General features: G+C 33.6%; 1 protein-coding gene across 1 annotated transcript in view; it reads left to right on the plus strand.

Annotated features, from left to right (window-relative positions):
* The first annotated feature begins 1,835 nt into the window (after positions 1-1,835).
* The window catches only part of LOC144850822 (kelch-like protein 11), a 30,416-nt gene continuing 12,855 nt past the window's right edge, over positions 1,836-19,396 (plus strand). Inside the window, exon 1 of the mRNA XM_078708287.1 lies at positions 1,836-3,662. Coding sequence (XP_078564413.1) covers positions 1,862-3,637 — 1,776 coding nt within the window. The 5' untranslated portion in view covers positions 1,836-1,861 and the 3' untranslated portion in view covers positions 3,638-3,662. The remainder of the gene's footprint in view (positions 3,663-19,396) is intronic.

Below are 19,396 nucleotides of genomic sequence, written 5' to 3' on the forward strand. Positions count from 1 at the left end.
GTATGGCTAGCTTCAGACAATGCGAAATGTTACGATTGTTCTGATTGGTAGAAATAGAACATATCAATAACTACAATTATTTAAATTAATACTACATTAGTAAACTCATCTCACAGAACGTCAATATATTATATCTACAATGTTTTTATTGATGTTTATTTAATTCTTCTCTATGTTTAATTAGTAAATATATATTTTTTGCAGATCATATAGTCAATTTTCGGAGAAAGTAACCAATGACAATACGTCTTTCATAATGGTTTGGCACGGAATTAAGCAATTTCCTAACACATGAGGGCGATGTATTTGTAATAAGTTTCTGCACAGGCGGTCGGATGCCAGCAGCATGCACTACTTTTCTTTTATTTAATGCTCTGGATCCGCTTTCTTACAATATAGATAAATAGTAGCGTATGATAATTTTTAAAAAAACACACACACTCATTTATTTATAAAACGGCATGTAATATATTATTTGCTAATAAAACGATTATGATTTGTTTAGTTTAGGCCTAAGCATTATGTGATTTGTTGTTGTAAATTCAGTGTCATTATGTTAACATTTATCGCATTCATTTTTTAAAACATTATGATCAATGAATGAATGATAGCCCTATGTCTTATATCATATAATAGTGCTATTACAATGTGTGTGATATTCTATATAATGTAAAATATATTAAACAAATATGATATAAAAAATAACATTTATTTTAATGTCGTTTATGTTAATGTAACTATATTCTTTTTCAGGCGTCGTAGGCCTACTGGATATCTAGTTCGTATATTTGTATATTGCTCTTCTTAGTGTCATTTTAACTAATTTACTAATTTTTTGTTTATAAATTATAGGTTTTTTTAAAGGTTGGAGCAAGACAAGTAGCCTAACTGTTCAAGGGATGCCTATTGCTTGCTTCTGACAAGATTCTGAGATATCAAATAAATATTATATTACGAATTAAGAGACCTTTAATATAACTTTAAAATACAATTTAAGGACAAAAAATATCGACATTTGCCTATTCTGGAACCAACTCCCTGATGGAACCATATTGTAATATGTTGTTCGATTTATAAAGCGCTTATACAATCAAAAGATTGTCTAAAAAGCGCTGAGAGAAAAAACAGAAAGGAATTACAAAGAAAAAAGATGGGTTTTTAAGAGTGTTTTGAAAACTATGATAGAGGATGCATTTTTAATAGGATTAGGAAGATTGTACAGTTTAGGAGCTGCAACTGCAAAAGCTCGATCACCATAGTAAGGCGGCTGGGTGGAACAAAAGTGCAGATGGATTAGTGGTCGACCTAAGAGATGCAAACTGAAGATCTACGTATAATTAAATTGGATGGGGATATATGATGGGGATTTGTCGTGAAGAGATTTTAAATATGTAATTAACATTGGTTAAAAAACAATTCGTTGTTTAGTAATTGAAAGCCAGTGAAGTTATATAATATTGGTGTAATATGAGCAAATCTTGAAGTGCCGGATACAAGTCGAGCTGCAGCAGTATAAGAAAAAATGAGTAGAATTTACTGACAACTATACGAAATAAAAAGCACCAAAGTGTAACATGGGTTACTTAAATAATTTCTTTTTTAAATATTATATTTTTTTTCCTGATGATGATCAAATAAACGATCGAAACGTTGAGTCAGTTTGTATACTATATATTTTTTTATGTAAAATGTACTATGTCGCCCTCTATATAATACTGGAAGCTGGATGACTCAACTCGCCCTGTCGAAGTTTAAGTTTACTCCCATGAGTACGAAGTGATTAGCGCGTACTCAAGTAACTTCCGATATAAGCAACTTGTTCGTATATCAGCTGTTTATTGTTATTGTGATAGTGTTGTGAATGGTTGTGAATATGGCGCTTAGTCGCCACAGCGACTCAAATAAACCGATGGAGTTTAGAGAAAAGGACCAAGCTGCTAAAATTCTAGAACAATTATACCGATTTAGAAACGATGATAAATTCTGTGATATGGTGCTTCAAGTTGAGGGGCAAGAATTCAAGGCGCACAGAAATGTTCTGGCTGCCTGTAGCCCCTACTTCGACACAATGTGCAATAGTGGTTGGGAGGAGGACCGACGTAGGGCCGCCGTTATAGAAGGTACAACGGCAGAAGCAATGAATGATATTTTGAACTATATGTACACAGGTAGCATATCTTTGAACTCGGATAACGTCCATAGTATATTACAAGGTGCTGACCACTTTTTGATGACAAAACTCAAAGAGCATTGTCTACATTTTTTGGACCGTCATTTGAATTCTTCAAACTGTTTAGTTGTAAAATCACTGTCGTATTTATACGGTTTTGAACAGTTACACGTGAAAGCTAGCAAATTCATTAGAAACAACTTTCGGTTAGTCGTAACCGAGTCTGTTGATGATTTAGTTCGGCTGCCATTTGAGCAAGTCTTAGAATTAGTATCCGATGAAAAAGTAAGAGTCAAGATGGAGGAAACGATTTATAACACGATTATAAAATGGGTTAAACATGATACCGGGTCAAGAAAGCAATATTTTGCACCGCTATTAAAACATGTCCGTCTTGCTCAGCTTAACCGTTCATTTCTTATCAAAGTCGTGGAAAAAGAAGAATTAGTTCTAGCGAGCCAAGATTGTAGAGACTTGGTCGCTGACGCAAAACGACAAACTGATACGACTCGACGGAGTTATTGTAAGGACAGTCCCGTACTGAAACCACGCAAAGGAAAATTGACGGACGTTGTTGTGATTACTGGCGGAGTATCTGATTTAGGTCCATCTGCATACTGCTACGTGTATATTTTACATGAAAACAGGTGGACGCATCTGCCGGACTTGCCAATTAATGAGTTGCGTTTCCATGCAAGTGCCGTTCTTGACGGGAAAATGTACATAGCCGGCGGGACGAGCAGTGGTCTTATATCCAATAGAGTGCATTGTTACGACACAAACACAAACTGCTGGTATAATGTTAAGAGTCTACAAACACCGCGAGAATATTTATCGTTGGTGGCGTGTAATGGACGTTTATATGCAATGGGTGGGATAAAATGGGACAGGGTGCTACAGACTGTTGAATGCTACGATCCCGAAATGGAGGAATGGAAGAGCGTGACACCAATGACCAAAGGCCGATACGGCATGCATATGGCCGTTTTAGATGACCGTTATATTTATGCAATTGGGGGAAGAGACGAAAATCGTCGACCCGTTCCGTCCGTTGAGCGCTACGACACAGAGACGGATACATGGTTCCAATTACCGTCTATTCCACTTGATAGAGACAATTTTTGGGATTTTCCTGTTGTTGAAGCATACAAAGGTAAAATTTACGTGACTGACCTAACCACGAAAGAGTTGTGTCTAAACCCGGAAAGAAACACGTGGACGGAACAAAGTGCGTGTCATTTTGGAAAATTACCGGAGAGGAAGTGCTTCCTTTATTGCGCGTGGAACCGAAACGTTCTGGTGTTCGGGGGATCGGGAGGAGAAAGAACGATTAGTTCACCAGTTCCGGAGGCGTGTATCTACGATCGTGTACTCGGACTTTGGAGTAGCATTCGTCCACCTCCTGCGTCCACCCTCGGGTCATCTTGCGTCATTCTACAGGTTCCTTATGAATTTCTTGGTGACTAAAATTAATGATGATAGCAATCAAACAGTAAGTGTACTTGCAATTCTTCCTCTAATCAAAAGAACAATTTCTACACCAATTATAGTCTTTTAATAGATTAAGATATCTAATTAATTCCCCTATACAGTAGGCTATATGAATTGACAGATACAGTAAGCTACTGTATGTTCAATAGTGAATATATTAACTATTTATTTTTGACTAATTATTATTAACATATGTAATCAGGGCAATCTAACAAGAGGAGACTGAGCTTGTTTGCCAAGATAGGAACTCGTAAAAGTAATTTGATCTTTATGTCTGGCTGCGACAAATACTAACAGTAGTACTGTACATGAACAAATTCTCCGAGGCGCGCAGTGTCTGGTAAAGGACTTGGAACTGTTCATGTCGCAGCCACATATAAACCCTTTGAGCTCAGCATCCTGTTGTTAAAGTGCCTTGCTGTAATGTTACAGTTTTAGTACCTCCCTCTTTGCAAAATCCTGGACTGGATCCACCCCTGTTTGAGGTGCCCTTGAATTTTGAAAGTGAAACATGTCAGTACACTCATTCTGTGGCACCATGCAAATTGATAAAATCTGAGGCTAGAATGTTTAGAAAATATAGATTTATAACTTAAATTATTAAAAACAAAATATTATTGTACTGTACATTCCTTATCATAGGAAAAATAACCACCAGTTCATTTTATGTGTGTCAGACTAATACACTGAGTAAAGTTGTATGAAGTTATGTGTAATGAATTATTGCAATTTTAATATTGAAAAAAAATTCTGATTCTATTTAGAAAATGAATTGCAGATGATAAAAAAAAGCATGTTTTTTACATTTCTATAACTTTTAATTTGTATTCGAAAATTCTCTATTTTAATTTCTCTGGCATTTCCATTCATATTCAGTATAAATTCCTGTTTGTAATTCCATATGGCCGATTCATCATTTACGCTCGGTACGTGAAGACATTTCATTTATATCGCAGCCGATAATCATAATTCTAAAACAATATTTTTTTATCGTAGTGAAAGTGTTTTAATTTAAAAAGCAATTTTTCAAATCTGTCAGGTTGTGGCAAAGATGATAACAAAAACACAACGTAAAGGTCCTTGTTGATTATGTAAACTTAACAGATTTATTGCGAATGTATCATTTAAATGAGACGGCATCAAAATAAACTGTGTAGTAGTTGGCTAGCAGCCATCATGGGTATATTTAGTACGTTTGTAATACATTTATACAATTATGGTTTTGTGTTTTATGTTCATTTTTCACTGCTGTTTACCGTGCGGTGAACTCCATTAAAGTAATCATGACATTTGTCAATTAATATACACAATTTTTTGCGTATTTTAATTAATTATTTTTGAGAGTTTAATTAGTGTGACAAGTATTCTAGACTTGCTCATGACGATTTTTGCCTTTTTTTTTGGAAAAACGAACCTTAAAATTCTGGCTACAGCCTTATAGCTCTCATCTATTATACTGTACTGTCTACAAATACAAAATAAATGGTTACACTATTTGTTATGCTTGGGTTGACCACTTAACTAACTATATTGTTGTGATTCTTGTTGATATATTATTGATACACCCTGGAGACTTTATAATGTGTTTTTTTCTAAGATATTTGCGTCACTGTACAAAAATAACAAATAAAACATATGGAACAATTAACACCATGATATTTGTGTAGGCAATACTGTGTTTTGCACTTAATATTAATGGACTGCCAACATTTTCAATGTACTGTGCCCTTATGTTGCTAGCCAAGACCTAAGTCTACTCTCGGACCTGAACAACCATTGCAGGTGAACCACCACATATTTTAGTGTTTACTGTAGGGCCTGCACCAAAATGTCAACAACATCGCAAACTATAAACATACACACTATGGTGTGTATCAAAGCAATTTGTTTTTGTTGTTCTTTTGTTACCTTGATATTCAAAGCATGCTAGATTAACTAACGAGGACCTTGATTTTAACAAATCTCCCATAATCTGTTATTAGTTGGCAATTCTGTCATCTATGGTCTACCGCCAAATGAACATAGTCTGAAAGAAAGACAATTAGTTACTTATTTCTCCATGGTTACCGTGAACTTGAAAACTAGAAAATAATTTAGGTTTAAATCGGCTTAGATAACAATTTGATTTGGCCAAATAACAGTACAATACGTTTTTTCATCTTTATTTGTTTATAAGAAGAAAATAAATCGGTGAAACTTTTCCATCTCGTAGAAGTGTTCTGTAAATAAAGCATTCTTAAGAATTCTGACGAATTTAAATTTTTAGTATATTTCGTGCCTACAGTAGCGTACCTGGATAAACTGACAATAGCCTGTGCTCTCCAGAGACAGGGCTTAGATACGAAATGTTAAAGTTCTTACAGTAGGATACTCTTGGACCATAATGGACTAGTCCGCAACCACATCCTCACCGTGTGGGAAAGTTCCAACGTACCACCGGCATCTTTTCTTTGTTGATCTTTTTTCTATGTAAATACATTTTCAGGCTAAAATTCCATTTTTCTGTACAAATCTTTTCCCCTTTTTGTATATCGCTTCTTAAATCAATATGTGTTTCTTAATCTATAAATGTAAATGGCCGTTAAAGAGATATCTTTGAGAATCTGAGACATGATGTCATCAATCTCTAATGAAAGATGACACAAATTATGATCAATTGATTCAAATATGTTACTTAGTATTTATTCTATTGAAATTAATACTCTTGATATACAGTATTTAGTTTTTTATTCAACCTAAAAAGCATGTTGTTTCAGAGCTGAAAAACTTGTAAAGAAAGTATTTATTCTAAACTTGTGGAGCTGTAGCTTGGTTGTTAACATGCTTTACGCTAGCTGTACGTCCACACTGAACCTAGATGGTCCAGGGCAGGTAAAAGATCATGAAACTTGGGTGTACTGTACAGTAGTGTACATTGATTTCATATACACTGTATGTGTGCGGACGCAGTGCCCAAAAAATGTAATTTGGCCCTGATTTTTCTCCATCCCCCAAATCTGTGTTCAGTGTATTGTAACAGTTGGCTTTTAATCTTCACAAGATTAAATGAAAACCTGCATAAAATAGGATTTTTTACTGTAGTCTTTTCGACTTTCAACAATAGCATTTTTGTAACGTCACAACCAAATACATACTAGACATGAAACTCGTCACTTTGACGAGTTAGTTATCCGCACCACGACAAACGGCACGTCATACGTTGGAATATTGCACACAGATAAAGATTATGGCATTATGACAAGAACTGAAAAATATATGCTGTTAGTGCTGAATTCTGTCAATTTTGTGTCATATAGTATATACATGCAAACAGTATAATCTGTATACATATTACATACAGTGTAGAATAGGTGAAATTACGGGACCCGCCATTTATTCCAATTTTTAACATGGCGACGGTATCAAAATGAAACACTTAGATAGCAATTTCAGAAGAAAATTATCTCAGAAACAACATATTAACGTGTAGAAGAAATTTGAATACTTAAAATATAGATGCGCACCCTTTTAAATGTGATGAACTATTACGCAAAATATGAAAATACGACTTTTTTTATTCAACTGGCCATATGATGACGTCACAACATCCGATTGGCAAAATGTTTACATGAATTCGTATCTACAATCCAATAGCTTCCAGAAAACGTTTTAATCGTGATTATCACGTTTTATTTTTACGAGCCATTACATATTAAAATTTACTGTAAAGATGAAATTAATTAACCACGTAATTAACATTTTTAGGCATGATGACGTCATAAAAATTAAAATATTTTTATCTCATGATAAAGAAAGTTGATTGACCTACACAATATATAAATGTAGGAGAAAAAGGAATACAGATAAGCGTGATGCGCTCCATTGAATGTGATGAGCAATAACGAAAGAGACAAAAATCCTATATTTTACATTCGTGTGGCAATACGATGACGTCACAATGTTTTTTTAGCCTTATCGATGCATGATCCGATATCTACAACTCATCAACTTCTAGATTTTGTAATAAAAATAAACGGTTCACGGTTTACTTTAGAAACTATGACTGTTTAAAAAAAGACATAATTTTGACGATTTTTTAAGCTTTTTCATAAAAAACGCGCACAAATTGTCTAATTCAACGTGTTCGTATGGCGTTATTTAAACTGGAAAAGGTCTAAATTGTTTTCAAAATTACTAGAAAAGGCTTGAAAAATATAATTCAAGAGAAAAAAATATGTTTTTAACGCTACGTGCGCACCGCGTGCGTAATAAATTGCGCGCCCGTGGGAATTTTTGACATGCTCAAAATGACAAGAAACGCATAAAAAGTTGATTAGAAATTAATTTTGCGCATTTTGAAATTTTAAATGCGCGTGCGCGCGTAACTTCTTGTGAAACATGCCATTTTTAATCCGTAGAAAGTTTGCCCCTGATATGACTTAAATTTTCACAAAGTGTCAAAACAAAGTTATGCTTTGTTTTTAGTCTATGATCAATCATAAAAAATCATAAAAACGCACGTAAGTCACGTTGCGCAACTCTGACGTCATTCAAAAATAGGAGGTGCACAACTTCACGTAAATGCCCATATGTTGACAAAGTTATGAAATGTTATGTTTACAAGTTTTTGAGATACGTGAGACACAAAAATGGGGGAGAAAGAAATAAGAAAAAAACTAGACATGAAACTCGTCACTTTGACGAGTTAGTTATCCGCACGACAAACGCCACATGCACGCCATACGTTGGAATATTGCACACGGAAAAAGATTATGGCATTATGACCTGAACTGAAGACTATGATATGTTGTTATTGCTGAATTCTATTATTTTGATTCATATATAGTATACACAGTGTAATCTGTATACATATCACATACAGTGTAGAATAGGGGAAATTACGGGACCCGCTATTTATTGCAATTTTTAACATGTTGATGGTTTTAAAATGAAACGTGAAGGTAGCAATTTTGGAAGGAAATTATCTCAGCAACAACATATTAGCGTGTAGAAGAAATTTGAATAGGTGAAATATTAATGCGCGCTCTTTTAAATGTAATGAACTATGACGTAAAATATGAAAATACGACTTTTTATATTCAACTGGCCATATGATGACGTCACAACATCTGATTGGCAAAATGTTCACATGAATTTGTATCTACAATCCAATAGTTTCCAGAAAACATTTTAATAATGATTATTACTTTTTATTCTGATGAGCTATAACAGATTGAAATTTACTATAAAGATGAAAATAAGTGACCCATGTTATTTACATTTTTAGACATGATGACGTCATAAAAATTAAATTATTTTTAACCCATGCGATAGATAGTTCATTGACCTAGAAAAAATAAAAATCGGGGTGAAAATGGAAAACGGGCAAGTGGAGATGCGCTCTATTAAATGTGATGCGCTGTGACGAAAGATACAAAATCCTATATTTTATATTTGGGTGGCCATACGATGACGTCACAATGTCCGGTTAGCCATATTAATGCATGATCCGATATCTAAAACTCATCACCTTCCAGAATATGCAATATAAATAACTTTAACCGTTTAGTTTAGGAACTACGACTGTTTTAAAAAAGGCATAATTTTGACAAATTTTGACGATTTTTGTAACTTTTTCATCAAAAACACACGTAAGTTATCCAATTCAACGTGCCCGTATGACGTAATTTTAAGTCGAAATTGTTCAAAAATTGGTAAAATTACTAGAAAAGGCTGGAAAGACATAAATCACGTGAAAAAAATTGTTTTCAACGCTACGTGCGCACCGCGCGCGTAAAAAAATGCGCGCATGTGGGAATTTTTTACATGCTCAAAATGACATGAAACGCGCAGAAAGTTGATTAGAAATTAATTTTTCGCATTATAAAATTTTAAACGCGCGTGCGCGCGTAACTTCGTGTGAAACATGCCATTTTTTTTTTACAGTCAGTTACCGCAAGATATAACTTAAACTTTTGTTAAGTTTCAATTTAAATTGTTATATGGTTTTTGATCTACGTTAAATACGCGAAATTCGTAAAAACGCGCGTAAGTCATGTTGCGCAACTCTGACGTCATTCACAATAGCAGGTGCACAACTTCACGTAAACGCTCACATGTTGACAAAGTTATGAAATGTTATGTTAACACGTTTTAGAGATACGCTCTGCACAAAAATGACAGAAAGAAAGAAGAATACAGAAAAAAAAAAAAAAAAAAAAAAAAGATGATGAAACAGGACAGTTACAAGGAGTTATCCGCTAAATGCGGATAACTAATGATGTACAGTATAGTAAACCCCTGAAACATTATACTGTAGTTGAATTCTATACAATACAATATATGTTTCATTATGAACGCCTAGATCAGGCTTTTGATAAATACTATCTGTTAGAGGCTAGACAAAGCAGACAGTAATAATGAACTTTGACCTATCAGTTGTTTCATTAGTTTGATACTGTAGGTCATTACCAGGTAATTCTGAAGGTTACAGAAGAATGATATCAGGTCCTTAACCTTTATATCTTTGACCTTTTATTGATTTTATTCTAATACCATCATAAATTAAACCAGTAAAAGATGTAATTCAAAAAGCAATTGTCATGGATTAATACTGTAAAGAAGACACTATTATTGTCCCTTGATGATCATATTCTGTCTGCACTATTTCTTTATATTCCAGAAAATTAAACTTAAGCAATTACATTTTCCAGATTAATGTTTGTTAAATTTCTTTAATAAAGCCTTCTCTACACTATCAAACTTTATGTGACAAAAAATGTGATGTGCCCATATATGGACATGATGATGTCATATCACTACCATATTTTAGCATATCACCACCATATTTAGGGACATTATACTTTTTTTCTCAAACTACAGTACTACACTTTGATAGTGTAGACAGAGCTTACTGTAAGAACAATCAACAGTATAGCTGTAATATATTGTTTGAAGGTTTGCATGGCGAAATCAAATGTTGATTGAAAATTTGCGGTACACCACGTATATTACAGTAGTTCTCAACGTTTCGATCAATATGCTTTGATCGTCCTCGGGAGTGAGTTGAGAATGAGTTGCGAATATCTGTTGACAGAGCCTTACTGGGTGGTATTTGAAAGGTTCTTTCACTGTACATTATACCATAATCTTGCCATTTTTGTAGACCCGACTAGAGTGTGCAGTATATGTAGTACATATTCTACACCACAATTACATTTGCGTTGCATATTTCGTTCTATTCATTTAATTATTAAGTCATAGTTCAATTTGTTTGTACAGACACTTAATGCATAATTACCTAATGATATGCCTAATTGTGCGATAACATCAACAAGTATCTAGTTGGTATTGATTTTACCTGGAAGAAAAAGCTTTTAACGCTGCAATTGACGTCACATAAACATATTCAAACATATGTATTAATCCCAGCCTTAAAACAACACATTTAAAGTACACAAACTAGCGTCCCCATTATGTAAATATGAAAACAATTGCATCAGTTTAATGAAATAAATTTAAATATCGAATCATTTTAAAATACTACTTAGGCTAAATGTGATATGGTTTTTGCAATAAATGATCGATGGGAATATTATTGTAATTGGCCAAATTAGTATCATTCTCCAATTGAAATTTCAAATTCAATAGTATTGCAACACATTTTGAATTCTATATAAAATGCAAAATAAAAATTCATCATTAAACAGCTATGCAGAAAACTGTAACTGTAATTTGAGAATGTGAATCACAACTGGGTTTTTTTATCAAATTATTTTCTTCTTTATTTATGAAATACAGTAATACTATTGAAGCACCAGATATGCAAGCCAAGCGATTAGGTGGGCTTAAAATTGTACAACCCAAACTGTGTCTCCTAAGCCCTTGTAAATCACCTAGCGTGGTCTTGAACTTCTCACTTTGGTTGGCTAGTGTCCATGGCATAGCTAGCTTGAACCAGGACAAGGGCAGGCCTATTAAAATTAGATTTAATCAGATTTTTTTCATTTCAAAAGGAATGTTTATATCAGCCAATTATACTTAATACTCATTTTTATTACCACAAGAAAAGTATCATTCAATTGGAGTTATGTGTAGTACTCCTCTGCTGTATAATATGGTACATTCTGCATTCTCCTTAAAGCTCTGTCTACACTATCAAACTTTGACAAAATATGATGTGCCCATACTGTATATCAACATGTGTCATATCACTACCATATTTGGACATACCACTACCATATTTGGGCACATCAGACTTTTTTGTCAAACTTGTTTGATAGTGTAGACAGAACTTAAGTGTCGTGTCTCTTTTCACCTAAGAGTATAAATGGGTCACTCAATTATTACATAATTAGTACATTAGTACATGTTCCAACTCTAAAACAGAAGAAATTTTCTTGATATGATGATGATATGATATCTATAGTGAACTACAGTATAATACATCTATGGGCTATAACCAAACTTCCCATTTTCTGGTAAATAAGTTATATATACCAAAGTGTGTGTAGCTGTTTTCTTCATTCAAACCCAAGTACTAAATAAAACATTTGCAGGTTTATATAGAGTTCATTTCACAGTTGGAAGTTCTTTTTTGAGAAAAGACATCTCTAGAATCCTTGATGTTATTTATGCCGTTTTTGTAGATTACGGTGGGATAAGCTACTATTTTAATGAAGAATATTTCACTAATTAATGAACCTCCCAAGGAGTAACAGAATGTTCCATAATCCTGTATTCAATTAATATTCCAAACCATAACATCATTTGACCAGAAATGTACATTATAATATACAGACTCTTAAGCTCTGTCTACACTATCAAACTAGTTTGAAAAAATAAGGTGTGAAGTGCCCAAATATGGTAGTTTATTATGACATCATCGTGTCTGTATACAGTATGGGCACATCACATTTTGTTGTCGCATAATGTTTGATAGTGTAGGCAAGGCTTTATTAAAGAAATTTAACAAAACATTAATCTGGAAAATGTAATTGTTTATATTTAATTTTCTGGAATATAAAGAAATTTCTTTTAGGCCCTGTTTCTGCTGCCAAGAAAATACCGTATTTTATACGGTATTTTTTGAATACCGTATTTATACCGTATTTTTTTGGCAGCAGAAACTGCGCTCATAAAAAAAATACCGTATTTTGTATACCGTATTTTCCTCACAAAATTTGTGGATAAAATACGGTATTTACAAATTTATACCGTATTTTTTGTACCCTTTTCTGCTGCCAATAAAAAATACCGTATTTTTTTTAACCTGCGACATGAGGTCAACATCGTGTTTTTATTTTCTGTCGCTGTCAGCTGTTTAACACACGTGTATAGATATATTCGGCGAAAATGTGGAGCGAAGACGTCACAGTATTTACTATATAAATCTGTGTGGGGAAGGAGGGTGTGGGGACGGAGGGTGTGGGGACGGAGGGGGAGGGGAAGCTAAATGTCCGGCCAACTAAAAGGTAATAAAAGGGACAACCACATTTATAAAGACATTTCTAAAAAAAATAAAGCAGGAGTACGGAATAGACTTGTCTCCAAAGCAAGTAAACTCAAAGCTGAAGAGCCTGCGAAAGCAGTACAACATTGCAAAAGACAATTACTCGGGGAGGGAACGAATTACTTGTCCCCATTACGATCACTAGGGCTAGCCTGTTGAAAGTGAGGCGTAACTTCCTTTATTTAATTATCGACTAAATAAATGAATGGCAATTTGGGTAAAAAGGATGAAATTTAACACGACCACCCAAGAAGTATTGTTAGCAGAAACGGGGTACTAAAAAATACGGTATAAAAAATACCGTATTTTATACCGTATTTTTATACCGTATTTTGAGCAGTTGCAGCAGAAACAGGCCCTTAGAAAATACAACAATGATTTGCCTATGGTCGTCAATCAATGAACAACTACAGATCATTTTAGATAGGAGTTCATATTTCTATCTGTTCAAAGGAGAATGGTATCATCTTTCAAGCATCTTCATTGCCGCTATCAACAAAATGTCATCAACTCGAAATATAATATTCACAGAAAAAAATATATTCAAAAGACTTGAAGCAATTTGTAGTAGGTGGTTTAAAAAGATAAGAAATGTTATTTGAAAATAATGAATAGATTTTTTGAAGGCAGGAATCTTGATGAAAAAATGCTAATATTATTAGTACTTCGGGATATTTTTCAGCTGAATTAAATTTCTTGTAAAGAAAAACAACATTCTTGTTTATAATGTACAGTATATCCTTTTTAAGAATCGTCTGGTAAAAAAAAACACTGGAAAGATATTTGTATTATGTATGATTGCGATCAGCAAGAACAGTTAGCCAGTGGCGTAAAACACTGAGGCCCCTTGTTTGAGGCCTCAGACATTTTTAGCCTTTTTCAACCATATTTTAATGCCTGTTTTAGGCGCTGCTCAGCGGCCGCTGTGAGTTCCGGTGTCCCTGTTTTTACCCAGTGAGAGCCCATAGCTGTTACGCCACTGCAGTTAACCGTCTCAATACTGGACACCCTTGAGTTAATATTCTGTGTCGTGTAAATGATGACTGCGCATTTAAAGTCATTCCATGTTGGGTAGGTCACAATAGGTAATATAGCATTAAAGTCCACCAGCAATATAGAAAAAATCCAAATTCTAGACGTCAAACTAAAATTTTTTTTATTTAGCTAAAGGAAAACCATATTAAATTTTAAAAAAAAGCTATTCTTATTCTTGTGACAGAGAAGTCGAGAGCTGTCTCGATGTCATGATACTTGTCACATGATTGATGACAACAACAATGAGTAGACAGTGGATTTGAGCTAGCGCTGTTAAGCCACGAGCAAGTTCGCATCGAGGTCTTTGTTTATCACGTTGCATGGATCGATAGGTTAGGACAATGCTCTACATTCGGAGGTGTGCTGCTTGAATGGACAAGACAATGCATGTAAATCCATGCCTGACTTTCAGTGTTTATTATCTATAGAACTTTATTGTATTTAAAACGATTTATTTGTGGTAATTGAGAGTGTGAAAATATTATTGGAGTGTGAAATATTGTTGATATGTTAACCTTTGTAGTGTGTTAAGCTTAAACTTGATAATAAAAATCTTCTATTATTTTTAGGTGTTTTAAACATTGGTATTCAGTAGGTTAGAATTTATCATGTAACATCGTATAATAATCATCTTTTTTATCATGATCAAAATGTTTACTGTACAAACAAAGAGTTTATTAATACTATCGGTATCCTCATTACCGGCTTCCATTGGCTGAATCTTCATCAATGACATCGTAAAATCATCACTCTTAGCATAAACGCCCGAACAACTACCATAATTGAATAAAAGAACATGTTTAAATGTTAATTATGTAATAATTATTAACAGACGTTTATTTTCCTTTCATTTCACAATATTTATAATGATGCTGTAAGAAGAATATACAAAAGATTCATTGTATTTCTTGGTATTACATAAAGCAAATCAAATTTCCCAGTAGGGTGTTGGTATGATAAGTTCAAGGACCTCAAATCCCTTGATGCTAAAAATAGCATAATGATGTCATCCAGTGATGATGTCATCAGCAAGTTACCAGCATGGTACAGTAGTAGTGGACAAAGTCTGTTATCACTCAGTTTGACCTAGGTCGTAGGTCGTTACGCTGAATAAACACCGTAAATTCATACCCACTGTTTCAAACAAATATGTGTTCAGTGAATTTTCAAAACAATATTTAAAATTCTAAAGTTATTAATAACCTAAATATTTAATAACACAAATGTGATATCCTACTGCAGAAAACCAAAAATGTCAAAAAGTGGTCTTATGGACACTCTGCTTATTATATTCTGACATACTTTCTGGGACACATCATATGTAGACCACTGTAGACCTGACCACTGTAGATATTAAAGAGCTCTCATTTTTGGAACAAGGTTTTTTCCAAACGTTTTGACTACTACTAAATATAGAGATTAAAATTACTGTCTACCATTCCAAAACTAAAATTTATTCTCAATATATTAAATAGAAATATGCAATATTAATAATGCAAAAGGTTAATAATATTTTAGGACCTTTTTTAAAATTACGTTATACAAGGCTGTACGGTTGGTAATAAAATTAATAATATCCTGGATTTATATAGCGCCTAATGTTGTGAAACCTCTAAGCGCTGAACATTATTACCCCAGTCATTTTTTTTGGATCAAACACGTATGGAAACATACTCCCATAATGCAGCTAGTACCGTATATTTCGGTGTATAAGTCGCACCTGTGTATAAGACGCACCCCCTAACTGAGAGTAAAATATCGGTATTTTTTATATCGTCAATGTATAAGACGCACTTTATATTTCATCAAAACAATGTTTTTTTAAATTGTAATCAATATTATTGTAATAATATATTTTGTTATATCTACAACGGCGTCCTTTAGTTAGGTTGTTTGTTACCTAGGCTTGTCTGCACCCAGCCTCAACAAGTTCTTTCTAACTTGTTATTCATGAGTTTCGCACCCGCAACATCGAGTGCATGACCGTGTGTGTAACACACGCACGTGAGGGCGCACGTTTTCACGGACAATCGTATTCTATTAGTATCTATGTATCCGAGAAGTGTGTACGCTAGGTCCATGCTATAATCAACTGGAAAATATACTAGTCGAATACCGTACACCATGTGGCCGCCAAGAAGGGCTAATTGCGCTGAAGGTACGGCGATCGGCGATCGTGCGTATAACTATAAATAAATACTATTCCAATCATAAACGTTTACAAATGAAATTTTATCGGAGCGCCTAAAACAGATCCATAATGAACAAATCTTTTCATATTTAGTATAACATCACGCTAAAATGCCTTGAAAACTAGGCAGGAGCAGGTTGCTGTTACGTTAGTACACTGTAGCTAGGCCTAGCCTACTCAGGCCTAGCCTAGCCAACGAGGTGACGATAGGGCCTATATGTACAATCTGTGTGGTGAGGCATTTATGTTCAGTGTATAAGACGCACCCTTAATTTAGAGGTCATATTTGCATGTCAAAAGTGCGACTTATATCACCGAAATATACGGTAATCAGCGCAAAATTGTTTCTTGTTCTAACTGGGTTTCCATTTATACACCCGAGTGGAGAGAGGCAAACGTAAGTAAAGTATCTTGCCTAAGGTTTCAACCTGACCACTTTTTCACAGTGACTTGAACAGAGATTGTTCCCTTTTCTTGCGGAAACCGGACCACTTTATTTTTCATGGCTGCATCACTGTTTTGCATAATTATGATTCATCAGTATGTGCATACAATTGACTTAATTCAGTGCCATATTACATTATTGTACTTCTAGCTGCAAAAAAATGTTTTTATATCATGACATTTAGCCTTGAATATATAATACAGTGTTGCTATAGTAAGGCTTAAATTATAGACAACCTAGACTCTATTGTATAATATAATAATGAGTAATACAAATCTAATTTTGTGTGCTTTATTTTTTTATAAAATATAATAAGCATACTGTCAACATATAATATATTAGAACAGCATCTTCAAAAGAAATAACAACACTATACTTGCTTGGTATATAATGTGACTTTAAGCTCTGTCTACATGATCAAAATTTATGTAAACAAAATATGTGATGTGCCCATATATGGAGATGATGATGTCATATCACTACCATATTTGGGAATATCACTATCATATTTTGCCACATCACACCTTTTTTGTCAAACTAGTTCTGATAGTGTAGACAGGGCTTTACACAATGATTTTGACGCATTTTAACGGATTTGAGATAATAATCACAAAATAGTACCTCGCACAATAGGTATTATGCAATAGCCTTCTTAGAAACAGAATTTAGACAGTATGTGGGTTAAATATTTTTTAATATTCGGGAGATTGGATGAAATTTCGAGATTCCTGGAGAAATCAGAAGAGTTGGAACATCTACACACACAGACAATATTCTGTTTTTCACTTCCATAGCATGTACCTTTTCTTCAGTTTAATTTTGAACAGTAGCCTTTTTTCTGTCTGGTTATTAAAAATTGATTTTACAAATTAATTTATACAGTTGCTTTAAGTGCTAGCACTCTAAACTTAATGTTTTTGATAATAATAAAATTATAATGCATTTTTACACAATTAATACAATATTCATAAAAAATTGATCAATCTATAATTTATTAATTGCAGAATACCAGGCTGTCAATCAATAATTATTGCGTTTTGTACTTTTTCTGACAAGGGTATGGTGAATGTACTGTAGTGTTACGGAGATGTACACAATAAATGCACTTTTTGTTTAATGATTACATTCGCAAAGAATTACATTTTTTATGGAAACTCAAAGCTTAAACAGTTTGATGTACTTGTCGTCGTAAACGTCTTTTCTCGTTTGAATTATCTTCCCGAGCGTCGTCGCATAATCCCGAAGCTTTTAACCAGATCAGGATGATTCCTGATAATGACATGTGTTTTTTAACCAAAGAAGTATTTATCCATAATTAATGACGCTGTAATGCAAACAAAACATCAATGTCTCATCTGATTCAAGACTTGTAATTCGAACTAACAGCTGCAATAACACAACGATAACAATACATTTTACGATTCCATACAATCTATTGTAGGACTAACAGAACAACAAGTGATATTCTTATCATGTACAACGTTATGTAATGTTTACTGAATACTGCAAGGATTGTTACAACCTATGACACATAAAGGGAAATACCATTAAATTTATAGATTCTATTAACTTATATCATTATATTTATTGATTTAAGTGGAATATCAGATATTGGTGAATAGGACCAAAATACCTCAATTACCAACAACAGCCATGTCTTAAAATAAAATAATGACTATTTTTATTTTTCTGCAACCCTGAACGAATCGTTTTTAACATTTATGAAATATTTAGCCCCCCCCCCCCCACCCCCTAATCTATAATGCTGGATCCGCCCCTGTTTACCAGCTGTAGTGCCTATAACAATATTGTTGTAGGGTTTTTTGTACTTTTCAAACAATCTATGTCCATGCTATAGTAGTAGTACACTTATGTAGTGTACGCAGCAGTAGTTGTGGTACTGTGAGTTAACTGAAATTAATTTTTGGTTTGAATCTTATCCTCAATTGTGTCCAGAAGTCTATAGAATGATAGAAAAAATGTATTTGTGGTTGTAGTATAATTTGTTTGTAAAATCAGCATTTCTATATACAGTTGTTTTTTTTGTTTTTTTAATATCCAAGATGAGATACTCGGGAACACCAAGTACACTCTTCATTATGGAAAAAATTGTTTTTATAATAATTTCTGTAATCATTTAATAATAATTGTAGAAAATATTTATTGTGACTGTCAATTTACCAGGCAAACTTCTTCTGCCTAGTGAAGTGTGTAGACCTAGTTATACTGTACATGCAACAGTGACGATGGCAATTTAATTCCACCTCAATTCACCAATCATAGTAATTCTTTGCTTAGCTTTCCCGCATGTCTTCAGTATAGATTTTTCTTACTTCACCAATTAACGGTTCTTCAGATATGTGCCTTTGTAATTAGGGCAATCCTAGGTCATAAGTTCAAATCATATAATGGTACCAAATTTGATTACATAAATAAATATTTTTGACATAAATCGTAGGATCAAATTAAAATTGGAAATTGTAATTACTATAGTCTATATTTAAACTTTTAACGATATTTGATTTTTTAAATTTCTAAAGCTCTGTCGACAATATCAAACTAGTTTGACAAAAA

The sequence above is a fragment of the Antedon bifida genome, chromosome 8 (assembly GCF_963402885.1).
Source record: "Antedon bifida chromosome 8, ecAntBifi1.1, whole genome shotgun sequence".
NCBI classification, from domain to species: domain Eukaryota; kingdom Metazoa; phylum Echinodermata; class Crinoidea; order Comatulida; family Antedonidae; genus Antedon; species Antedon bifida.